We start from the raw sequence: 27774 nt of genomic DNA, 5'->3' as shown, positions 1-27774 counted from the left end.
TTGTACTCACATATCTTTGTATAGTAAAAAGTATTTACTATTGACTTCAAAATATCTCCTAATATCAAGTGTGCATGGCTTCAAAATGTCCTCAAAATGCCCCTGATATTGGTCAGATTTAAAAAAATATTCTGGCAGGGCATACAACCCCCCCCCCCTCCACCCCCCTCTAACTGGGTGGGCTCACTGCTTGCCATGTTTCCCCACCCACAACTTCTTAGACTCCCCCCCTTTTGATATTCCTGGATCTGCCCCTGTAACCTAACCGCCATGGTGTTATACATTACGACCCTACCAAACATCGCAGGTTTCACAGTCTCTGTGGATAGAGACACAGATTGGCTAGTGAGCTTTTAAGTGACAAAAAAAAGTGTCTTAAATTGTCTAAACCATCGGATGACATTTTAAAAAAAAATATCTGTGGTTGGTTGAAACTATAAATTGACTCAGGATGCCTCTTACAGAAATAGTATTTGTTTATATTTAATTTCTATAAACTATACAGAACTGTAATATTAATTATATTTCTACTAGTTGCTGAGGGCCACCCCAGTGTGTTAAGACAATGAACTAAAGTTCTCGGTCCGTCGCTCATCATGATCTTCAAGAGATAGGTGCTTCCCCGTCTAGAGTATGCTAGATATTGTCAATTGATTGAAAATGTCCAAATGAGGGCCACCAGACTGGTGCCTGCTCTATGGAACCTCAGTTACCCAGAGAGACTGGAGCGCCTGCAACTACCTAGCTTATACTACAGACGGTCGAGGGACGACCTAATCGAAGTACAGTACCTGTATATAAACATCTCAGGAGACACTACTCAGTCGAATGTACATACCTGGAGCTGGTGGACACCCGCCCCACAAGGGGTCACAGCTCAAGGTTGAAGAAGCCACAAGTCCAGAATACTGTGAGAGCAAATTTTTTCGGAGCGAGAGTTGTGAAGTCTTGGAACAATCTGCCGGAGAGTGTTGTGACGACACCGAAGTGAGCTCATTCAAGGCCAGACTTGACCAACACTGGAGCAGGTTCTGATATATTCAGGAGCCGGTACATGCCCAGTACTTGCCAACAGTGCATAACAGAGACATGACCAACCGCCCAAGCGGCTAACGAGCCGATCAGTGACGAAGAAGATAAAAGTAAAAAAAGTAAAATAAGAGAGATTCCTTAACATAAGGACTCAATTTGTTACTCTTCTCTCTACTTTCACAACTTTATCACTGTCTTTCCTTAGGTAATGGACACCAGGTCTGAATACTGAAGTCCAAGTGTGGCCTAACAAAACTCTTATAATAAAATATTAAACATTTCTGGGCACAGGTAATCAAATTTTTGTTTTATCATTCCCACCATTTGATTAGCTTTTCCATGAATTACAGATCATTTAGAGATTAATAATAACACCAAAATAAGAGTAAAAATAATACATACAGTACAGATGACTTGTGGTGGTCAGTGGTTGGTAGAGATTACCATTACCACAAACACTCTAAATAAATTATCTTTCAATAAACTACATATTTATATATGATTTATCTACACAATCTACTTATATAAACTTAATTAATACTGTTGTAATAATATGTAATTTGACATGTAAAAATAAATTATATTTTCCGTGATTATTATTTTAACATTCGCTATCTTCCTTCCTGCGTTTACATAGATATTATGGATGGCTAATTGTGACCCAGTCGCCACAGTGGAGTTTTTTGGCTCCAAGAAGAACTTCCGGTGCTCAGACACGACGTGGAGGAGGTACAGCAGCTGCTCCTCATCCCGGGTGTGCCGACCATTGAGGTTTTGAGTGAGGGAGACATCTCTCAGTGTGATCATTTACCACCATCAGCTTGTAGACAACTTCACGAGCGGCTATGAAAGTTGGATCGGAGTCCCACATTTCTGGTTTAGTCCCCAAGAAGTTGGTGCAAATAGGAAGCAGCTCAAGTAACTTTCTGGAGTTCCTTGTCATTAAGGACTGTTAAGCATACAAAAAATATAAGTATACTTTATTTCATTTAAAAGGGGTAGACATCTTTTTCTTTATACATCAGAATAACGTAATTACAGTATTCACGTGAAGATAATATCATAAGAATAAGAATAACAAAGCTGTTAATTATTATTATTCTTAAACAATACCTGTAAGTCAGTAACCTTAATATCATATCTGGAAAATGGGAATTTATCCATCACACTTGTTTTAACTCTTATGCTCACAACAGGTACTGTATGGTTGATTGATTAACTGATTTATGGAATTTAGGATCAAAGCCAAGCACTGGAGCCAACTGACCAGTCAGGATTGTATGACAATTAGGGGATAATAATAATAAACAAAATTACGATCAATTAAAACATTTAAAAAAGCAGAGGAGGCGAACGGATTATTATTATTTAAAAGAAAAAGAACGGGAGGGGGGGGGGGCTCAGTTTCCACCAAGGGACCGCAGGGAACAAAGAAGCATGACGGCTACATAAGAAATGCTTTAGATTAATCTATTTTCTCCATATTATAATTTATAATATATCCAAATTTGTTAACAAAACAAATTAACAACATTAATAATATCTTCCTCATCATTTAAAATTTCGGTGATGGATTTATTGTCCAAGGAATTGTCTCTCCTCTGAAGACTAAAAGACCTGCAGTCAAATCGGATATGGGTAGCTGTCAGGTCAGTGTGATGGGAGTTGCAGTGAGGGGCCTGTCACTCTATTCCACTCTTAAACATATAATGATGTGTGAGGTGGGAGTGGCCAATCCTCAACCTCGCTAAACAATACCACTTCTCCTGCTGGGAAAACAAGAATAGGACCACAATGGTTGAATAACTGGCAGTTTAGTTTTTGTTGTCAGGGATGACCCATGTTCTTGCCACTTCCCAGCAGTAAAAGAGTGGATAAACATTTTCTTATAATCACTTTTACATATTATCAACAGACAAGTACACTGTAATATATAATGTACGTACATATAAATTATAAAGCATTGTTAGAAACATATAATAACAATACTGAACCTTTTTTGAAATAATCTTGTATAAAAATGTTAAGTATACTGTACAGTATAAATATTTTGGTCCCAAATGGTGTCACACATATTATGAGGTTGGCTCACATTATCACTACATTTTTCTGTTTACAAAATGTTTACACATAAATAAAACTGTTGACTAAGTGAGTACATAAACCATAGTTGTAAAATAATGTTTATGATAATACCAATACCTACATTCACACACCTGTATACACAATTATCTTTCATGTGGTAAGAAATAACAGTAATGAAACTCGTAACACTGACAACTACATCTCAGAATGGTGGTAGCTTCCTATATTAACGTGAAATACAGGACTCTACCTTAACTTTGGTTGCAAGGATAAAAATAACAAGAAAAACACTGAAGGTTACAAAAAGATACGAATGGAGGAATATGATTAATTTTAGCCATTATAACTTTAGCTCTTGCTGGCCAGGTCATGTAAAGACCTCACCACATCTGCCGGGAATCCTAACATCCTAAAACAAGTTATTAAATTGGTTCTAGATTCACAAAGGTTCAAACTGTACATTATAATTTACCTCGTAACTGGAGATGTACAAACACACCCATAAGGTTGACTTCAGCTCCAGCCCAAGAATAACATCTAAAAGTGCATCAAAATTACACCCAACACTCTACTATAAGTTACTATTGTAAGGTCAATTAGCATCAATTTGAGGACAAAATTAATATATACAGAGTCTTAGTGAAACCCAACCCTGGTAACTGTTATATGTATTACCTATGTACAAATTGTCACAGGTGCACAGATCAATAATCTGCTTTGCAAATTCTGTTATTTTTCCAACACCTTCAGTACATACAATATACAATACATCCCTAATGAGTTTTATAATTCTTTAATACATCTTCCTACTAATACAAGCTATGTAACACTGCATGGTATTTATACACAATATTTAACACAGTGCGACATAATTCCCTAACATGGGTGATTTACATATTCTGTCTGAGTAGTGAGGTGAGAGGGGACACTGAAGCCAACAGTGTTATACCAGCATGAAGATGTATCCAACACACACACACTGACATGACTAGTTCTATCATAAACCAAGGTCAATGTCGACACAGAAATGACACAATTGCATGAGTTACTTCCAATATCAGCCATTTCATAACAACTGTCTTTCTGGTTATGTCTTATCTAATGTCATTTTACCTAATACCTACCAAAATCTACAGTTTTTTTTTACAGCAGAAACACCTGTCCACGTTAGTCTCATAGGTCGTACATCATAGGAAAACTCATATATTTTTTTCATGCGAGGAAATCACAACAAAAGAATTTAATTGGCAACATAACGGATATCACTGATTAAATTCTACTTGAACTGATCGGTGCGAGATACTGTATCTGGCTTTACATGAATGAATATTAAACCAAATCTTTCCTCTCGTGTTAATGTCTCTGCCATGTTTGTTAATTTGTCAAGAATCTTTCACCTTAGGAAAACAAAAGAGCCACATTAATTTTCCTATGATGTGTGACCTTTGTACAGTACTACTCTTTAATTTATGTACATCAACGATCCACATAATATTCACATAACAACCAGTACAAACTCCTATATTGAAATGAAATAATCACTGAATATAAATCATCACAAACAATTATGCCTTTGGAAGCTATAAATCTTCTGGTAAAGTTAACAATCTACAAATCATGTCATACCATCACACACACTACTGTTATGATAAGGACTAACTATGAATTAAAGAACACAAGTAGGGATATTGTTCTTCTCTGAGTATCAAGTCCTAAATTGAGAGATAATGGTCAATAAGAAGTAAACTGTGACTGTACCTTCCTCGCCTGTTATGGAGAACACAAATAAGTGAATGTTAAGTGACTGGAACTGTAAATGCTAAAAATCTAATTGGTGACTGACTATTCTGAGCCCATCTTCAACATAGAATACAAATAACAGTTTTAGCAATAGTTAATGTAAATGTATCATAATTTAACGGCATCATCACCATCATCTGTTTTTCTATATATGGTACAGTACAGCAGTTAGTATGTGAACATTAGAACTTAAGGTGACGCACAAGCAACTCTAATGGTTAGACACAACGAGACCTGTTGTCAGAGTAACAGTCAACAGAGTGCCAGTTTAGTCGACAAGATGCAACACTAATTAAATTAATGTATTTAAAAACTAATTGAATGTACAGTATTTATAACTTAATTGCATGCGAATAACACTTCAATATGGTACGATATATTAATAACTTAATTCACTATTCATATACATTACTGTAATCTTTATACATAACAACCAAATAAAACACAGGATTATGCACGACTCAAATCAACAAATACAGAAGAGGACATTAAATGTAGAATACAAAATTACAATTAAAATCATGAATACACAAACAGGCTCACCAATCACCCTATTACAGGTACAGTACATGATATATACAAGAATAAAGAGGACGGCTCCAATTAATCCTTTGTTGAAGAAAAACTTAATTTTTAGAGACATTTTAATCTCTACAGAGTGTGTGTAAGTTTTCATGTGATAATAATGACAGTAGCTAAAGAATATGTTCAACCAAAATGAATTAGTAAGCTACTGTTCTCATCAACCATAAATAATTAGTGATCTTTTCTCCTCATCAACAGGTAAATAATTAGTGATCTTTTCTCCTCATCAACCGTAAATAATTAGTGATCTTTTCTCCTCATCAACCGTAAATAATTAGTGATCTTTTCTCCTCATCAACCGTAAATAATTAGTGATCTTTTCTCCTCATCAACCGTAAATAATTAGTGATCTTTTCTCCTCATCAACCGTAAATAATTAGTGATCTTTTCTCCTCATGAACTGCAAATAATTAGTGATCTTTTCTCCTCATCAACCGTAAATAATTAGTGATCTTTTCTCCTCATCAACCGTAAATAATTAGTGATCTTTTCTCCTCATCAACCGTAAATAATTAGTGATCTTTTCTCCTCATCAACTGCAAATAATTAGTGATCTTTTCTCCTCATCAACCGTAAATAATTAGTGATCTTTTCTCCTCATCAACCTTAAACAATTAGTGATATTTCGTCCTCATATTCATTATTTTCCTGATAAGAGACAACATTGTACCACATAACTTAAGACTCTTATCAACTACAGTACAGTATAGAAAAGAAGGGGGTGTAGGGAGGCCACCTAAGTGTATCTACTCATCCAATATTACCGTACACACACACCAAAAAAATTTAAAAATCACACAATCGCAATCATTTGGTAGGCCGAGGAGCTTAAAACAAACATCCTTTTAACCTGTAGTGTACAAATGAGGGAATTTATGCTCCCTTTCCCCTTCACATACACACACATACATGCATACATACACACACACATACACATACAAGCATACATACACACACACATATATATACACACATACAAACATACTCGGATGTGTCTATGAAATTTTACAGTCTTAACCTAAGGTATCTGCCAAGATTGGTCAGAAGCCTTCTGAAATGTTACATGCAACTCGTGCTGTCCCGGGAGGGTTGATATGCCTGGCTCTGTGGCTTACTGATCCTACTACATTTGGTAACCGAACATCATATTAATTCCACACAAATAAATAAACATTGCATTACTTGTATTTAAACTAGATACCAAAGTAAATACATATCCTAATATCTATGATCTGTTGTCTCATAATGTCTCACAAGAGTTTGGAGAGACTTTTTTTTTGAGATATTGTACAATAACCTACAGCTTTATATTTCAACACAGAGACAGACAATGACTGACAGGTTTTTTTATTAACTTAATGACTACTGTACATGGTCTTTTCATAGTATCGCTGACATGTCCGTTGTTTATGATGATATTAGCGGGTTGTGTATTTTCAATAAGGTTTTTTGATGCTATATTCTCAATTGTCTCTCTCTCTCTCTCTCTCTCTCTCTCTCTCTCTCTCTCTCTACTTACTCCCTCTCTCTTGTTTTTGTCTCATAAATAACAGTTATATTAGTGAAATTCTGGGGCTAACATAAAGTGAATTAAAGGAAGAGTGTGTCCCTGTCTTCATAGAGTTCTGATGGATTTATACCACTTTGCATGTTATCCAATACCACCAGAAAATACTACACAGTGTGATTACATTACTGAAGATAAAGTATAAAATAAAATACAAACCTTCGCTATGATATATAAGCATTATCTTCCTCACTATATTACAATCTATAAAGAAAAAAAAATACTGTATTCCTCTTTACCTGAACTCAAGTGTACAGTCATATAAATTATAACCCTCAGAACTTGTGTGCATCCGAATGTATATACAACAAACATAAGAAGAATCGTAAACCACATTAGTTGAACAATCTTATAAAATTAAACAAGAAAAAATATGGTAACTACATCACAAGAAGGGCCTAAAAAAAATGGCTGGTGTCATACTAAATAAATAATACACATGAAATATTAGACATTAACTCACTATAAACCTGACCTTTTGTGTTTGACAGCGGTGATGATGAAAGCACAAAATGGTTTAGGAGGGCGGTGTGAGCAAGTACGGTATGGAGACATTGATTAAGCTGCTTTCAATGAGGTAAGTAGATATTGGTACAGTACTGAAAACAACAAAATCATGTAGAAGAATATTTAAGGTATGGCTGGAATCAATATATTTTTTATGTTGATTTTAGTGTCTTGTGATGCTTGAGATACGAGATAAAGTGATTAATCAAATAGGTACAGTGTGTATCAGTCCTAATTGGGCCATAATCTAACTATTGAGACTGAGCCCAATTTGAACTGTAACCACCAGTTCTGTCCCATTTTACCAAGAAAAGTAAGGATTGATGAAGAGAAAGGTGAGTTACTGTGTTTATGGGTGTGTGGCATGAGTACGTTGAATATAGAGGTGCGCCAATAACCTTGTGAGTGAAATAAATCCTCAAGCGTGATCCAGTGTGGTGAGAGTACGACAGACCAAGTGGATGATATAAATATACACAATACAAATGACTCGCTATAATAGGTCTTCACTATGTGCTGTTTATCAGAGCCGAGATGAACAGATCTGACTTGGAAAAATTTCTTGAGTTCACTAATTAATTTTATCAAGAGGAGAACCACAGTACAGTACCAAGTCCAAGAGCATGTAAATACAGTACAACACTCTAACTCAACCTGGTCCTCAAACAAAAAGTATGCTGAATAATAATAACAATCCACTATGCCTGACACACATATATAAATAAAATACCTAGTAATTATTTGGTCATTCTTGTAAAGCTCACCAATAAGTGTTTATGTCACAAAACTGTTTAATAACACTAAGGCGATCACTTTAATATCAAGGTCAACATGTTTGTCTCATCCCAGCCTCATAACCAGTAATGTAATTTCATATTAAAGCACAAATATTGCTTTTTATTTTGCATGCTGAGTTTAACGCTAAATTCTGTGTTCATTACTGTGAATTGTTTCATGTTAGCAAATCAACACATGAAAGATATTTACAATATTTAAAGCTGTAATGTACATGAAGTATCAACAATAGTAATTAGTTTTATGAACATATCTTTACAATTACCTTTTAAACTAGAGTATTAGTTTCAACCCATATCATATTGGTAATATTTTAGTTTGAAAAATCTTGCTGATTATAAGCTTATTAACTCCTGGTTTATTAGCCCATACATTTGGCATATAAAGCACAGTTTTATGATAGGAGACAACAAGGATGAGTGTGAATGTGTCACAACTGCAGTGATGTGAGATGATTCAACACAAACAACTCTACTATGGTGGAGGACACTACATAATTTGGTGATGCTAGCAGGGAGGCGTTGCATAGTCACTTTCTTTAGGGAGGGGAGGGAGAGGTCGCAAGCTTCCCGTATCACTGGCTACGCTGCCCTGCCTGCTGCGAGGTCGGGGAGACATGTCCTCCTCACTGGTCAGCCGGTTGAACTTGCGAATTAGGTCTTTGGCAACATAGGGTACTGGAGGTCCCTCACTCATATAACTGACATCTGTTGCAGGGTCACTGATGCTAGTAGTACTGCTGTTGGTGCTTATACTGGGGCTGACTGGTGAGTGTGGTGGTACTGGTGAGTGTGGTGGTACTGGTGAGTGTGGTGGTACTGGTGAGTGTGGTGGTACTGGTGAGAGTGGTGGTGCTGGTGGTACTGGGGAACAAGTCTCACTTCCCCGGGTGCTGTCGGAGTCGCTGGCAACATCTGCACGCCGCCGTTTTTTGCTCTTATCCACACGAGCATACAAGGCCAAGATCTCTGGTGGCACAACAGGTGTTGAGGTTTCACTGGCCAGGTTTTGTAAGATATCTGGGACATTTTCTTCACTGTCTGTTGGAATGGGAGACTCTATTCCTGTCCTGGGAGGCGGAGGTTTAGGCTTGAGAGTTTCATAACCGTGGTGTGTGTTGGTCTCCCGTACTGTCTCATAGCCGTGGTCCGGACCGTCTTCAACTGTCTCGTACCCAGGATCCTTCTCCTTCAGTGTTTCATAATCGTGGTCTTTCTCCTTCACTACTTCATATCCTGCTTCTTTTCCCTTACTTTCTTTAACAGACTCATAGCCAACACTATCTTTGTCACCTAATTCTCTCCCACTCCCAGACTCACTGTCGAATTCTGATATAAGAGATTTTTTGCGCAGCGTTTCATAACTATGCTCAGATCGGGTCCGTACCCTCTCATAAGGTGGCTCCTGGCCATTTATATGAGCATAATTTGGGTCATCATCAAATTCTGACTCAGTGATGGAGGTCACATGGTCATCTGGCCTTGAGGGTAAATTTGCCAAAATATTTTGCTGATACATAGATGACCTTATCCCTGGTTCAACTGGAGAAACATTTACTCCCATCGGTGTATCATTGCCACCTGCAACACTACTGCTGCTGACAGTGGCAGAGGCATCATGATGCCGAGGGCCAACCATGACACCATACAGTGTAGCATCTTTAGTGGGAGTCGACCTCACCAGCGAGCGGAGTGAACCGGGCCCAGAGATTAAGTGGCGCCTTGCTAACAGTGTCCCCACCACCAGCATGGCTGCTGTCAGGAGGCCTGCTACCACAGCCAGAGCCACCACCAGGCTCTGCGTGCCCTGGGGCTCTGTGGGAGGAGTCTGGGTCAGGTCGTAGGTGAGGGCACGACCTTCCCCGCGACGTACACTTGTTATGGCTGCCGATGGCACCTCTATTGGCACACAGGTCACATTGATGAAGCGCCAGGCACCGATGTCCATACAAGTTGTCACTGTGTCGCCCGTGTCTGGAAATTATCACAATTACTGTGGGCTCTGTGCATACTTTCTTAAAATGTAATTATCTGTACAGTACAGGACTCCGGTGTACATGAAAGGCAAATTAAATGATCTGAACAACATGTTCCTTTCATATTACTATTACCTCTGTTGGACATTCTCAATCAACCATTAGTCTTTGGCATGATCTTACACTGATTGAATGACTGCCTACAAAATAAAACAAATTATTCTTTGACAATAACATTCTAGTTGCATATAATCAACATCCCTCAACCAGGTCCAAAACTAATATAATCTCATCAAACCTAACATATGGATTATGACCCAGTACTAATGCACCCCAACCTAACCCAGCTTTACTTATCCTAATCTATAATCATCCCTAGGTTTAAAGCCATGTCCTCACGGACACCAATCTTAGTGGCTCGATTAGGTTAGGGTCCACTATGACTGAGGTGGTTTGAAATGCTATCAATGTACAGTAGTTTGATTTTCTTAATCTCTTGTGTACAAGGTCCCTCTGTGCTGAATAAAATTGTCTGGCATTAACCAGACAGTGTCAAAGATGACATCCCCATAGTGAAGGGGTTAATGTCAAACTCATCCATGATCATAATTATCCTCTCCATATAGTACAGTATTAAGTTATCAAGTTTCTTATCCCACACTGCTGTACAGGGTATGAGGACGTACAGGTGGATTTCACCCTTTAACAGAACTCGCAAAATAAGAAAAGTGATGGTCACTTTCGTAGGGTTTTTCCCACATCCTATATGCATCCACAAGCAGTTTTTCCTTACCTCTATGCAGTCTATAGCCATCACTACAGGTGTACACAGCGATTCCATTCCAGTTGGTGGAACCATTGATTAGTGTGTGTCGAGCATGTGGGAACACTGGTGGTGAGCCACATGTTACAGCTGTTGATGACATTAAATAATAATAACAATAATAAAAAGTACTGCACTACAGCACTAGTAATAGTCACTGTTTCAGAGAGGCAACACATTATGCCGTACATTTATAAAGGTGAAATTCTAACAACGAAAATTATTATAGTACTGTAATGGATAAAAAAAATTCTTTCAGAAATTCACATTTACTTTACATAACTTACCATACATTACTTGTAGCTATCATACATCACCTGTAGCTACCATATATTACCTGTAGCTACCATAGAAAGACATACCTTGGCACGTAGGTGATTCGTTGGTCCAGTGGCCGGTGTGGTCGCAAGTGCGGGTAGAGTTTCCATAAAGGACATAGCCCGGGCTGCAGGTATAAGTGGCCACTGTGCCATATCCGTACACCCCGTGGAAATTGGCGACCTCGATGAACCCATGGCTGACGTGTTCTGGGGCTGGACACTGTGACTCTGCAAGGGTGTGTTGGGTCAAGGAAGGTCACAGGAAGGTCACAGCAATAAATAACACATCAAGGAAGGTCACTCTCTCTAAGCCTACTGACTCAATTTTAAACTGACCGACTCACTCTTAAACTGACTGACTCTTTCTTAAATCCATTGACTCTCTATATGAAACCAAATCCCCGTAACTAGTCTAAAATCTCTTCACTCTATAACGTTTTCTTTTGTTTATTTATCTAGAAATCCCCTAAAACCCCTCAAGTTATCCTTTAAAATCCCCTTAATAATAAACCCTATATCCCCCCTAAAGACTTACCCTTACACCTTGGAGTCTGACCTTCCCACTTGCCCTTGGAGGAGCAGGTTAAGACAGGGTCACCCTCCAACCTGAAGCCTGACCTACAGGTATAGGAGGCTTTGGTTTCACCCTGGCGGACAACTTCCCCCTCCACGGGCACCTCCGGCTCACCACACGGGATACGTTCTGTAGACAGGAGTACTGAGTTACTAGGAGCTCTTACTAAGAGTGATTCATCTATTTACCAGGAGTTATTACTAGGAGTGATTCATTCTATTTACTATTAGTTCTTGGTTCTATGAGCAGGGACATTAAATTAGTACTAGGAACATCATAGCAACAGAAGGCAGACACAAAAAACAGAACAGACTACGCAAGGTCACAATTAGGAAATGACCTTAACGAGATTAACAAAAAAACAAAAAACAAACAAGCAAACAGGATCTTACCTCGAAAAGCAAAGACCTCCACCTCACAAAGACCAAAATACTCCTGCTCTTCACGGTCGTCCCGGATGTAAACAAACTGACCGGGGTGACCCAAGCCGTCGTTGCAGTGGAATAACGCCTTGTGGGTCTGGAACACTCCCTGCCAGGTGAGAAAAGGATATAATGGGAGGAAAATGGGTTACCTATTGTCTCTTTATTTGTTGGATATGGGTATAAAATGGGTCCTTATTATATGAAAGTGAAAGTGTAATAGGGTAGAAATTAACGAGTTTTAAGCTGATAATAAAAAAAATAGGTAATAGGCATAGAACAGAGACAACTGAATGGGTAAGAGGGTAAAAAATGGGGATTTTTTTTGCTGAAAACGAGTAAAAATAGGTTATAAAACAGAGGATAATTATAAGGTATTGTAGTGGATTTCTCCCCTACAAACGCTGTTTGTCGCTGAGTAGCCGACCCCGCGAATTCCCCAGTGTATGCCTCATGGTCTAGGTCAACCAGCGCCGCCTTACATGACGGAGGTCAACTATTAAGCCACGCCTACCTCCGCTATATAAGACCTGACCTCGTGGTGACCTACCTCTCTTTCGACCTACACCAACCAGCAAACAACACCTCCTCCTCCTCCTGCCTGGAGGCCCTCGCTCCCGCCAGCGACCATGACGACCCACAAGCTAGTCCTCTGAGCACCCTCACCAACCAGCTCTCTCTACATCACGCTTGTAACCATGCTGCCTTCCCAGCACCAAGCTGCATTGTACATCCAATACAACATGTATACAGAGAGCACATTGTGAGTTTCCTTTCTCCATCCCATCCTGAGTGTGAACCAAACATCTCGAACCCCACAGTATATCGGGTAAAATAGGGAGTTTTAGAACATAATGGTTAAGAGTGATGAAATAAGGGTACAGTACAGGTTGATTTACTGCAACTCAGAATGACAAACGAACATCTTAGTAAGTGAGAAAAAATAGACCTTTGGGTGAAAATAAGTACGGTAATACTGAATGAATGGGAGGAAAAACATGGAATTAATAAACACAAAAAAAGGGTTTATTAAATCAGAAACAACAACAAGAATAGCTTAAGAGTATTATATTGATGTTCACAGGGAAAAAAGTGATGTCCACAGGGGAAAAACTGATGTCCACAGGGAAAAACTGATGTCCACAGGGAAAAAACTAATGTCCACAGGGGAAAAAGTGATGTCCACAGGGAAAAAACTAATGTCCACAGGGAAAAAAATTATGTACATAAGGAAAAAACTTTTGTCCACAGGGAAGAAACTAATGTCCACAGGGGAAAAACTGATGTTCAGAATGAAAAAAAAATGATGAGTTTAGGGTGAAAATGAGACACAGAGGAAAAGACGATTTAAAGACAAATTAAAAGAAAGTCATAGAACCTACATTTAACTTTACTATAATATAATGTTAAAACTATCCCCAATATTTTATTTATTTATTTATCAAGTTGAATTAAGTGCAAAGATAAAAATTCCACCTTGATAACTTGTGAAGGCAATTTTTCACTTCCTCCACGGGGGCAAAATAAAAATACATCGTAACTGATAAATTGCTTGAATGAACAATATAGCAATTTGTGGTGAGATGAAAGAACGGCCTTGTGATGTTGAGTCATAAATGTGTGTGTGTGTGCGTGTGTGTGTGTGTGTGTGTGTGTGTGTGTGTGTGTGTGTGTGTGTGCGTGAGCGTGTGTGTGTGCGTGTGCGTGCGTGCGTGCGTGTGTGTGTGTGTGTGTGTGTGTGTGTGTGTGTGTGTGTGTGCGTGTGCGTGTGTGTGTGTGTGTGTGTGTGTGTGTGTGTGTGTGTGTGTGTGTGTGTGTGTCCATCATGAATCAACCACAGTTTTATTAAAGCTCCCATAAGACCTTCCACAAATCACTCTCACCACACTTTAAATTCATATACAGTCAGTTCCTTTTTGCTCTCACCTCCATCTCCATTATCATTCTCACTTATTAAAATGAAAACCCGCCCCAAAAAAATTATACGTAATGAAAATAAAAGTGTTTATTTTTCACTTTCTTGTCCAGTACCGTTTATTTACTTAGACTCTTAGAGCATTCAAATGTCAACACTTTCCCCGTCTCTGTACCAGGCACAATAAATTTACCAGCAATTAACGACGCTGTAACCTAAACACTCTTCTTTTCTCCGCCACATGCAAAAGAAAAAAAAAACCCACGAATTTATTGCCCTACCTATTAACTTTCTATTTTATCCCATTTTTTGTTTACTTGTTACACGCCGCCACAGTGAAACACGGTCAAATGTCACTCAGCTCGTTAAACTGTGATATTTTTATTACGACACTTAGTTTAAATGGTCTTAATATTACCTATTTTAGAATCACTTGAACATTAGGCACTCCAGCTTATTCTACCTGTAAGATTATGTAGACACTTAAGCTTATTCCACCTGTAAGATTAGTAGACAGTTAAGCTTATTTCACCTGAAGGCACCCCAGCTTATTCCACTAGAAGACTGCCATACCTTGAAGGTGGTGCATGGCTTATAGAGGGCTTTGTTGTCTGTGAGCAGCTCGATGACGTAGATGGTGAACTCCTGGACCGACCCTGAAATACAATGTGGAGAACTGTGGTTACTTCAGGGTCAAATATGAGAGAAGAGAAGAGAGAGACATTTATTGTGTTTATTAATCCGACTACAGTACATCAAGTTGGCATTCATCTGACATCACAAACTAGAAATCATAACTTACTGTTCTTTTCTTGTAAGCTCTCGGGGGACTGAATGGGCCCCAGTCCTAATAGACCCCAGTCCTGGGCCCCAATCTAAATTAAGCTCTAACCTGCCTCAAGTTAACCTAACCAAACATCAGAATTTGGTTTGATTGATTAGGTTCCATTAGAATTGATCGAATTAATAACTGTTGCTACAAACACAGATCCAGATTTCAATTATTTTTCTGTTCGGACAAGCACAGACCCTAACAGTGTAACAGAGACGTGACCGACTGCCCAAGAGGTTAACAGATCATCAGTGGCGAAGAGGATAAAGTAAAATAGCGTTAAAATTAGTGTAGAATGTGGCCAAAACTGTGTGCAATTTTTTTTGTGTAAAGTTGAGTTAATGTTTTCCGCTAGTTGTTGAGCGCGATGATGGAGCAAGTGGCGGCAACGACTGGCCTCACTCACCCTGTACTGTCATTCCTTTCTAAACGTGCTTGTCATTTATTTTGTTGAACGTGATACTGTAATACTGTAATACTCTCACAATACACCTATTATGATGACGAAACATGTTGGGGCGACTAAATATATGAAAACAATTCTTATAAAGTTAGGATTCATCTTGAGATTTCTTCGCAATACTGTAACTGCCTTACATCAGTCTCTGAAATCACGATTCATGGAGAGATTGAAACATTTTATACGGGAGATTAAGATAAAGTGAATAATAACTGGAGGATCGTATACACACAGGCAGCTTCCCACTGGGTACCACGTAACGATTATGACAAGATCATGGCGAAAATTATATTTGTTGCCCAAATCACGATAATGATTGACCTGCGTTGCAATGTTCAAGAATGTCTAAATTACTTTCACATTTCAGTAAGAACTCTGTATAAAAATATTCCTGGAATAGTACAGGTATAATTATATTTCCTATTCATTAACAGAGGAAATAAATTAAGGTTAAACTAATGAATTAAAATAATGTCAAGAAATCATTGAAAACAAAAACAAAAGAAGATCACACTGCAGCATTCAGCGAGACATAACCTTTGACCCTTAACCATGACCTTCACCCCTGATGGAGACAGGTGAATCTGAGTCTCCATTTCATTTTGTGGTGACATTATTTTATGAGGGTTTATCCCAATACCTGAAGGTTGGGCACAACATAATTGACTTTATAAATACTCTACATATTTTTAATTATTTCTAATGTCATTAATAGACACTAATTACTAGAAATTTTAAATTGTGAACCCAGATCCTTAATCAGCAAAGATAATTTAAAACTTATGGGCACACTTGAAACCATTTAAGAGTGGGTGTGTTTGTTGAGCACTAAAAGCAACACGTCAATAAAGTCTCCCTAGCTATAAGACAATCAAGTAAATAAAGTACAAACATAAATTAACCAGATACAGTACACACAGTTCTCTACTTCAAAGAGATGAGGAAATTATGGCGTCAAAACAAAAACTCACATCGATACAATAACTTTTAACGAGCTAATCTACAATCATCCACTAATAACCCACAACAATCTAATAACCCACAACAATCTCGAAAACTATGATGACAATTAGCAGTGAGTATGAGACAATTAAGCAATCAAGTTTCAACAACAGTGTGTACAATGGACAGTTTAATCTCGTCTAATTGGCCCACTGGCTCATACTTTCTCCCCGCTAAGTTGGTGAGAGAAATGGCGGGGAAAATTTTGTTGGCAGTATTGTTAAAATCATAAGTGTTAAACGAAGGTACTCTCTCTCTCTCTCTCTCTCTCTCTCTCTCTCTCTCTCTCTCTCTCTCTCTCTCTCTCTCTCTCTCTCTCTCTCTCTCTCTCTCTCTCTCTCTCTCCTGTCATCACCTACCAGTATCTATCATCACCTACACCAATTTACAACCACACATATGAAGTTGTTTGGACTAGATAATCTGTGAAAGGCTGAGACACTACTGTACTTCCTGCCATAAGCCTGTTCCTTTCGATAACCACCATACCCACATACCAGCCCACATGATTGACTCCACACATACACACACACATACCAGCCCACATGATTGACTCCACACATACACACACACATACCAGCCCACATGATTGACTCCACACATACACACACACATACCAGCCCACATGATTGACTCCACACACACACACACATACACACAGAGCTCTTACCTCGAACACACCACCAAAGTGAGAGCTCTTGAACACACACACACACACACATACACACACAAACTACACAGAAAATACCATCACACAGACCATCTACACTGATGGCTCACTAAACAAGACTGATGGGGGAAAGATAGCTGATATATTAAGACTATACTGTATCTATATTTTGCACCTATTAGATAAGATAACTGCTGTGTAATGATCTAGACAGAATATATGCTGAAAATACACTGTACTGTACTCATAAGATTATCATCCTCAATGCTGAGAGCTAGACCAAAGACTCTCTGTGAACCTCTGCAACACTGAGAGCTAGACCAAAGACTCTCTGTGATCTCTGCAACACTGAGAGCTAGACCAAAGACTCTCTGTGAACCTCTGCAACACTGAGAGCTAGACCAAAGACTCTCTGTGAACCTCTACAACACTGAGAGCTAGACCAAAGACTCTCTGTGAACCTCTGCAACACTGAGAGCTAGACCAAAGACTCTGTGAACCTCTACAACACTGAGAGCTAGACCAAGACTCTCTGTGAACCTCTGCAACACTGAGCTGGACCAAAGACTCTCTGTGAACCTCTGCAACACTGAGAGCTAGACAAGAGAAAAGACTCTCTGCAGACCTCACCAACACTGAGAGCTAGACCAAAAAGACTCTCCTCCTGCAACACTGAGAGCTAGACCAAAGACTCTCTAAACCTCTGCAACACTGAGAGCTAGACCAAAAAGACTCTCTGTGAACCTCTGCAACACTGAGAGCTAGACCAAAGACTCTCTGTGAACCTCTGCAACACTGAGAGCTAGACCAAAGACTCTCTGTGAACCTCTGCAACACTGAGAGCTAGACCCTCTGCAACACTGAGAGCGAGACCAAAGACTCTCTGTGAACCTCTGCAACACTGAGAGCTAGACCAAAGACTCTCTGTGAACCTCTGCTCTGTAAGTAGGAATATTGGATGCATGATAAACAAGCCATCGACCATAGTCCCCCACCCCAAACATTCATCAGTTCCTTACACTCACCTGGACTAATAGTAACACCCACACTGATGACGTTAAACTTGTGTCCCAGATGCACCTGCCACCACCTGGGCTGGGGGCCTCGGGGGGTGAAAGAACAGGTGTCAGGATTGCCGTCGACCGCCATCTCGGGAGCATAGGACCATAACGTCGCGCTCTGGAGTGTCCTTTTACCCCGCGCTAAGTTAAAGTCTGTAACCAAAGGAGATGTGTTAGGTTAGGTTAGGTTAGGTTAGGTTAGGTTAGGTTAGGTTAGATTAAGTAACGTTCTGTAAAGTTATGTTACATTAGATTAATTTGTTATATTATGTTAGGTTCTATAAAGTTATATTATATTAATTACTGTTATATTATGTTAGGTTAAGTTGAGATTAACATTAAGGTGTATAATCATCAGGTGACTTAAGTAAAGGTCACTAATCTTCGTGTGACCCAACTTAACTCTCGACCGAACTTGAGATAGAGAGCACATACTTGATAGATAAAAACACTGGTTGAGAACTTGTGGGTGTATGTAATTGGTGATTGTGAGGGCGTGTGTTATTGGTGATTGTGAGGGCGTCTGTTACTGGTGATTGGGAGAACATCCATAACTACAGGTTGGATTCTATAGGTCAATTATAGGTCTGAGGTCCATTTAACCTTCAGACACGATCGTCACATTTCAACGTTCTAAAACAGGTTAAGTTGCTCCACCACTGACTGCCTACTGAACCCTAACAATGAATAAATAATATGACAAAGGCAATATTAGTCATTCTAACTCAAAATATTTTTAAATTATCATAGAATGTTTCATTTTTCTCATCATTCTGTCGCCAACCTCACTAAACGGTTTTGTCTAACACACTAACACTTCACAGTTTACTAAATCAACTTACCTGCTGTTTAAACGTATATCCTATCTGTTAGAGGATATTTTCACAGCCTTAAACACCTTTAAAGCGATATAAACGACCACGAACCTCCAACAAGCAAAAATGTTAACAGCTGATACAAGGAACCGCTAGTCCGTGTTAAATATAATAGACGTCTCACCTGTCAACACTTAGTTATGCCGCCGACTCATAGATGGCGATGGTGACTGTTTTATTTCGTCTCTTTTTTTATGACGCTAAATATTGGAATTAATTATTTATTTTATTATTTTTTACTGCTAGACGCCATAATTTTATCATTACTTATTACTACACTTTCATTTTATTATTAATAACGGCTATCATTATTATTGTTATTATTTACGTTATTGAGCCCTTGCAAATTCCTTTCTTTTTTATTCTCTCTCTTTCTCATTCTCTTTCTATCCCTCTCTCGGTCTCAACCATATCTCTATCATTCCCTGAGAGTGACAATTAAGGTCAAGTCACTTATAAAATAAGGGAGTGAACGAGGTTTTGGGCTCACCAATCAGAACTAATATCTCTTGGAGTGAAAGTTGAATGCTTTGTTATGAGTGGTCACTTTTACCTCTGGGTGTTGGGGGGTTTGTGTTAAAGGAAGTCGCTCTGTCAACAAAGCATACACGTAATAATAATAATAATAATAATAATAATAATAATAATAATAATAATAATAATAATAATAAATAAATAAATAAATATATAAATAAATAAATAAAAACAAGATTGTCGTTAAGGGATACGAACATAAAATATATATATAAAAGTTGAGGAAGTTAAGTAATGGGTTTCTGGGCGTAAATTTATGACGATATAACTATTGTTTAAGCGAGAAAAAAAGAGTTACAGATTGCGTCACGACTGAGTTACACTATTACACTCTTAGTCACTCACTCGGCCAAAAAACCGTCCACAGAGTCGTTTAGTGGTGAGTGACGCGTGAGACATTATAAAGCCATTAATCTTTTACTTTCATTTCGACAGCAGAGTTAGTGACCTTTTTTAGACATGGTGACAAATGTTTTAGACATTTTTAGATACAGTTTTAATACAGTTGTATTTTTGTTTCTTGGGAATATTGAAGTAGTGTGTGTGTGTGTGTGTGTGTGTAGACGGATATATAAACTAAATACAAACTATGATGTATCAGTACTAATCTGGCTCAACCTAACCTAACCTAAACTAACCTAACTTAAACTAACCTGACTTAACCCAATCTAATTTAACCAAACTTAACTACAGTAAACTTAACTACAGAGGCAGACAGACAGACAGAGACAGAGAGGCAGACAGACAGACAGAACGACAGACTTCAATACGACACTACTGACTTACATCACGAAAGCCAACACGGACGAGTGACCAGTAAGTTACCAGGGCGTCACTCAGGGAGAGGGGGGAGGGGGGTGATTGTGAATGATTGTAGGTGATTGGAAGTGACTAGGCCATGTGATAGTGTGGCAAGGGAGGAGGGTGGAAGGAGGAAGGAAGGTGGAATTTTGCATCTTAGAACAGTGGAATGCCATTCTTGTGTGTGTGTGTGTGTGTGTGTGTGTGTGTGTGTGTGTGTGTGCGCGTCATTCTTCCTCCTGTCTCTTTCTCTTCCGTCTAACCTCATCTCCTGTCTATCATTTCACACTCGTCTATATTTTAATTCTGTTTATATTGTGATTTTCCTTCGTCCATCAATACCTTCAATATTTACTAATTAAAAAAAGTTTATAAAAGATAATTGGTCTCAAATAACACCGACTGATGCTATTTCTATAAGTAATTGTGAGTAATTGTGAGTATTTGCGAGTATCTGAGAGCAATTATGAGTATCTGTGAATTACCCTAAACAAACTGAACTTAATATTACCCCTAAATAATAATAAACTATGAAAAAAAAACCTATGAGTAAATATTATGAGTACTGAAATATTTTGAGTATTGTGAGTAAACGTGAGAAGGTGACTGGGTGTGGTCACAGAATATATAACATAGATTCTTGTGGTGTAGAATGGTTCGCTCCAGTGCTGAGGGAAGGACCTTTTGTCTCCAGTGTTAAGCCTTTGTTTAAAATATATGTTACGTAACGCATTTTTGTGGTGATTGATGGTAAATATGATGATAATGATAATAATAATGATAATTTAATAGTAGTAGTAGTAGTAGTAGTAGTAAAAAAGTAGTAGTAGTAGTAGTTGTAGTAGTATCTCGTAACAGACTATTTTAAAAGTCACCCGTGATTTTTGGCAGATCCATAAAATATTTCGGCACAGTTTCTAATATTTTGATGCCAATTTTAAAAGACTTCACTTTCTTTAGAGAGAGAGAGAGAGAGAGAGAGAGAGAGAGAGATTTCGGTGTTTTAGTTCACACAGTTTAGGGGAAGTTAGTTCAGAAAGTTCACAACAATTGAACACACTTTCAAACTTTCTTCAAAAGACTAGAAAAGTGTGAAGCCATTACGAACAGTTCTCTTAATGATGAGACTAATACATTACCAAACACAATTCACGACTTTGACGGGAGATTGAAAGTTGAAACTGACTGGAGGAAGAGAATTCAAGTCGATTTTTTTTAGTAAGAAACATAGATTGAGAGTTATTGATCACTAAGACGCCATAACGATATTAAACCCAGGACGTAGTGGGGATTGTTCATTTTATTATGGTTTCTACAGCTGAACACACCAATGATATCAACAACGTCTGAGTGAAGGAGGAATTGGAACGTAATCAAACCTTCAAAACCCGTCTGAACCGCCTCCCCCCCCCTCTTTCCTCCTACCTCCATTCCCTCTCTCTCCCTCCATTCCCTCTCCCTCCCTCCATTCCCTCTCTCTTAACTAGTTCACTCACGTTCCTGTACTAACATTCTCATTCCGTCATTCTAACACTGAAATTATAGGCTATCATCCTATCATCCAGATTCCGTCCCATCTACTTGAAGAACACACACACACACACACACACACACACACACACACACACACACACACACACACACACACCTCGTCTCTTATCGTTATTTTATATCCGGGATCAACACTGGAACTTCCTACCACACGACCCTTCTCTCCCCCCACCCCTCTCTTCTCCACCTCTCCCCCTACCCTCCCCCCTCCTCCTCTCTCTCCCTCTCCCCCTCCTCTCTCTCCTCTCCCCCCTCCCCTCTCTCTCCTCTCCCCTCCCCCCCCCCACCCCTCTCTCTCCCCCTCTCCCCTACCTCCCCTCCTCTCCTCCCCACCCCCCTCTCTCTCCTCTCCTCCCCCCTACCTCCCTCTCTCTCCCTCTCCCCTCCCCCAACCCCCTCTCTCTCCCTCTCCTCCCCCCCTCCCCTCTCTCTCTCCTCCCCCCCACCCCCCTCTCTCTCTCCTCTCCCCTACCCACCCTACCTCTCTCTCCCCTCTCCCCTACCCCTCCCCTCCTCTCTCTCTCTCCTCCTCCTCTCTCTCCTCTCCCCTCCCTTCCCTACCCCTCTCTCTCCTCTCCTCCCCCACCCCCTCTCTCTCACCTCCTCCCTACCCTCCCCCTCCTCTCCTCTCCCCCACCTCTCCTCTTTCTCCTCTCCCCTCCCCATATATCCACCCCCCCTCTCTCCTCCCCACCCCCCCTCTCTCTCCCCTCCCTACATCTCCCCCCACCCCTTCCTGGCTACTTATTAAAACTATGTCTAACTATCTATCTATCTCTTATCTATCTCTGTCTATCTCTCTATCTACTTATCTGTATGTATGTATGTATGTATGTATGTATGTATGTATGTATGTATGTATGTATGTATGTATGTATGTATGTATGTATGTACGTTACTGACAATCATAAGTCACAAACAACATTAAACTTTCCCTCAGACAATATTACTGACAGCTGTTCCAATTAACTCCTTAAAGGGGCGTTAATATTTCAGTAACTTTCTAAAATAACTTCGTCATCTGTTCAGTCTGGTTAAAAATCTCGTAGCATTTTTTTCTATTATCAACGGCATTAACCACCAAAAATTCAAAATTCAAACATTTAAATTTGAATATATGTCAACGGTCATCTCGTAAATTCGGAAACCGTCAGATTCAAATATTCAAATCTGAAACAGCTACCAACTGTCACCTTACACGAATCACTTTCTCTCATCCGTTAAGATTCAAATATTCAAATATAAATACAGAACAACCGTCATCTTGCGCCGGTCACTTTCCAACCCGCAGAGGATTACGAGGCAGACTTTCAACAGCTGCTACACTAAGGAGAAGATGTAAATAAGTTACCTGGAGCTAATTAAGGGTTGAGGTTTGTTTACTTATTTTTGGCGCGCTATTGTGAGTTTTGGCGGGAGATGTAAATTGAGGGTTTTGGCGGGAAAAGCAGATTTAGTTTTGACGGGAAATAAGTCAAGAAAAGACGATTTTTTCAACATGGCGCTGTGGATGACGATGACTGATTCACCTGAACGCCATTACCAGGTGACCAAGGTGCTTTATGATGACCGAACAGTCAGTCAATCTACAAGGGTGACGCAGCGGTGGATGGTATAATGGTTGTGAAAGTGAGCAAAGTTATACGGGCAGTTGGTGGACATTTTTTTTTTATGGCGGGAGAGGTGTTCATATGGCGCTTACAATACGTCTCACTTTCTTACCTACAGTACACAGAGAGATGTTTACACTCGTGACGTCATCCTCCCCTCACTACCAATCGGGATGGAGGGGGTTGTGCTCTCTCTCTCTCTCTCTCTCTCTCTCTCTCTCTCTCTCTCTCTCTCTCTCTCATCTTTGTTTCTCTGTCTACTCATTTATATCGTTTCTGCGTCCATATAATAACGAGTTAGTATTATTGAATCCACGAACACGTAATACAATGGTGAGTTAGTATTATTGAATCCACGAACACGTAATACAATGGTGAGTTAGTATTATTGAATCCACGAACACGTAATACAATGGTGAGTTAGTATTATTGAATCCACGAACACGTAATACAATGGTGAGTTAGTATTATTGAATCCACGAACACGTAATACAATGGTGAGTTAGTATTATTGAATCCACGAACGCATTAGACATTACCCTCACCACTCCTCATGTCTCTCCCCTACTGAGAGTTCAAAATACGTTCAGTAATAGACCAGATCCCATTATTTACACTAAAGGGTGAGTGTAGGGGGAAGGGGAGGGGGGGAGGGGGAGTCACTCAAGCAAAGGGGTGTTCGGGGATATATCGCCTGTTCGAATTTAGTGACTTGAATGAATGCTTATATAATTTTTGACCGTCAGGGAAAATTTAATGCGTGGTAAGATATTAACATAACTAAATTGGTCATGTTCGTGGCACTTTTCCAACACGGGTCTGAGCTGTTCATGCACTGGTGATGGTTGTGAGGGGAAGGTGAGTGACCAAGCCTGTCACTTTTCCCGTCCAGATGGCGTTAACAGCTGACCCGCACAAAACAGCCGTGAATGGACCGCTCCTCGAAAGTTAAAATCTGAAAGTCTCTTCCTGAATACTATTATAGGTGTATATATTTTTAGGAAAAGTATAACTGGCTTAAGTGTAAAGTAGCAGATTAAGTGTAAAGTAGGGTGTACGTTTAAGTAGGTCCTGGTATAAGATCAGATTTAAGTAGTAGTAGCAGTTACACACTTTCATGCCATAGAAAAAGATTCACAAATACACAGAAAGACTACAGACACAGACTCACCACAGAGAGGGACTTGATCACACTCACAGACAGACTCACAGACACAGACTCACCACAGAGAGGGACTTGATCACACTCACAGACAGACTCACAGACACAGACTCACCACAGAGAGGGACTTGATCACACTCACAGAAAGACTCACAGACACAGACTCACCACAGAGAGGGACTTGATCACACTCACAGACAGACTCACAGACACAGACTCACCACAGAGAGGGACTTGACTCACAGACACAGACTCACCACAGAGAGGGACTTGATCACACTCACAGACTCACAGACACAGACTCACCACAGAGGGGGACTTGATCACTCCACGTTCCATTCTTCTGACAGGTTCGTTCCTCGGCGCCGAACAGAACGAACCCCTCCAGGCACTTGTAGGCCACACGTTCTCTGGGGAAATAGAACCTTCCTGACGTAGACACTGTGCCATTCACGGGGCGTCCTGGCCGTCCACACTGGTTCTCTGTGGATTAGAAGAACGTGGGGGCGTTAGTAACCTGAAGGATGAAGTGGGGGTTGGTTTGGGTTAGGTTGGGTTGGTTTGGGTTGGGTTGGGCTGGAATTAGGATTGGGTGGGTTGGGTTGGGTTAGGTTGGGTTGGGTTCGGTTAGGTTGGGTTGGGTTAGGTTGGATTGGGTTCGGTTAGGTTGGATTGGGTTCGGTTAGGTTGGGTTGGGTTCGGTTAGGTTGGATTGGGTCGGGTTGGATACTGTAGGCTCCATAAATCATAATACAGTCAAACCTCCATATAACGACTTCTTTCCATGTAGTCCTTTAAATAGAAGTTTCAATGTAAAAACAACAACAATAACAACAACAACAGCTCTAGGTCAGACGGGTGCCAAGTACATATTTTTTGGACGAATTTCAACATTTCCATCATCCGGGTCACCTGAGTCATGAGATGGGTCAAAGGTCATCTGGAGTGGGGGAAGGGGGGTGAAGGTCGAGGTCATCATGCCCTCTCCCTCTCACACGCCTCCCCCCACCCTCACCTCTTTCCTCATTGTTCTTTTATTCTTTTATTTAACTTTTCCATTTTTTCCTTATTCCTCTCTCTCTCTCTCTCTCTCTCTCTCTCTCCTCTCTCTCTCTCTTTTCTCTCTCTCTCTCTCTCCAATATTTCAATCTCTGTTTCTTTACACTTAACCTAACCTAAGCGCACACACACACACACACACACACACACACACACACACACACACACACACACACACACACACACACGGGTCGTCAGGCAGGTCTTAATGAGTTTAACGTTGATGATATTTCGTGATGGCCGCCCAGGCATGAGAGAGAGAGAGAGAAAAAGAGAGAGAGAGAGAGAGTATCCTATCACCAGCTGCTTGGTCACCTTGGAGTCGTATTAAATCTCCAAGAAATGAAAGTCAAGATGTATGTGTGTGTGTGTGTATGTATGTGTGTGTGTGTGTGTGTGTGTGTGTGTGTGTGTGTGTGTGTGTTCAATAATGTCTGGGATTTGATTTAACCTCCAGGAGTTAACCTTCTTTAATTGACACTAAAAGCAACAACAACTGCTACCACCACCACCACCACCACCACCACCACCACCACCACCACCACCACCATCAACAACTACCACCACCACTACCATCGCCACCAACAACTACCACTACCACCACCACTACCATCGCTACCAACAACTACCTACCACCACCACTACCATCATACCAACAACTACCACTACCACCACCACTACCATCGCTACCAACAACTACCACTACCAAAATCGCACCAACAACTACCACCACCACCACCACTACCATCATACCAACAGCTACCCACTACCCACCACCACCCACTACCATCATACCAACAACTACCACTACCACCACCACACTACCATCATACCACCAACACTACCCTACCACCACCACTACCTACCATCATACCAACAACTACCACTACCACCATCATACCAACTTATTTCACCACCACCACCACCACTACCCATCATACCAACAACTCCACTACCACCACCACCACTACCATCGCCTGCCAACAACTACCGCTACCACCACCACTACCACCACCACCACCACCACCAACAACAACAACAACTACCACCACCACCACCACCACCATCTTTATCTACTCGCCATCAGTCAAATCATCGTAAGTTAAATTTCTCTCGTAAACACGGATGACTTGACGCCTTAACCTTAACGTCTCTGATTTACGACAGAAAAGAGGTGAGACAAAATGGCGCCTTTGTTACCCTGAGACTCGACCCGTAATTAAAGGATGAAATATAACACGAGGACCTTTAGGGGTTACTATCTGGCGAGAGAGAGAGAGAGAGAGAGAGAGAGAGAGAGAGAGAGAGAGAGGCAATCACACCCTCCCTTCATCTCTTACCCCCCTCTCTCTCTCTCTCTCTCTCTGTCTTCTTTCTCCCTTCCTCCTCCTCCTCCCTCCTCCTCCCTCTCCCTCCCTCTCACCCCTCTCCTTCCCTCCTCCTCCCTCTCCTTCCCTCCACCTCCCTCTCCTTCCCTCTCCCTCCCTCTCACCCCCCCTCCCCCCTCCTCATAACACAAAGCCTTGACTGGTTTACAAGTATCATTCTCAGAAGACATTAAACACCCGCTTCAAAACCTTCCCGAGACGCTGTCACTTTCTCCGCGTCTCTTGATTGGATAATGATGCCAATTACGTCATTTGTTGTTGTTTTGCTGCCCTCCCCATTGGTCGATTAATTTAGGGAGGATTTTTTTCATTGGTCGACGCTTGTTATGGGAAAATTGAACTAGATTGAATGCATTGTTAATTTGTTAC

At 40.2% G+C, this 27774-nt stretch overlaps 1 protein-coding gene across 4 annotated transcripts in view; it reads right to left on the bottom strand.

Annotated features, from left to right (window-relative positions):
- Positions 1-2000: 2000 nt before the first annotated feature.
- Positions 2001-27774, bottom strand: part of LOC121873172 — a 50393-nt gene continuing 24619 nt past the window's right edge. For 2 of the 4 annotated variants that reach the window (XM_042376498.1, XM_042376499.1), the window contains exons 3-10: positions 25265-25441; positions 18390-18578; positions 14974-15056; positions 12456-12594; positions 12025-12192; positions 11532-11717; positions 11140-11259; positions 2001-10344 (exon numbers count right to left, since the gene is read on the bottom strand). In XM_042376498.1, coding sequence (XP_042232432.1) covers positions 8879-10344; positions 11140-11259; positions 11532-11717; positions 12025-12192; positions 12456-12594; positions 14974-15056; positions 18390-18578; positions 25265-25441 — 2528 coding nt within the window. In that variant the 3' untranslated portion in view covers positions 2001-8878. Of the gene's footprint in view, positions 10345-11139; positions 11260-11531; positions 11718-12024; positions 12193-12455; positions 12595-14973; positions 15057-18389; positions 18579-24967; positions 24983-25215; positions 25231-25264; positions 25442-27774 lie in introns of those variants that run through there. The other 2 variants (XM_042376502.1, XM_042376501.1) reach the window with 2 other exon arrangements.

Source organism: Homarus americanus, unplaced genomic scaffold (genome assembly GCF_018991925.1).
Source record: "Homarus americanus isolate GMGI-L3 unplaced genomic scaffold, GMGI_Hamer_2.0 scaffold32929, whole genome shotgun sequence".
NCBI classification, from domain to species: Eukaryota; Metazoa; Arthropoda; class Malacostraca; order Decapoda; family Nephropidae; genus Homarus; species Homarus americanus.
Note: the sequence above shows the minus strand (reverse complement) of the source record. Positions and strands in the feature narration are given on the sequence as shown.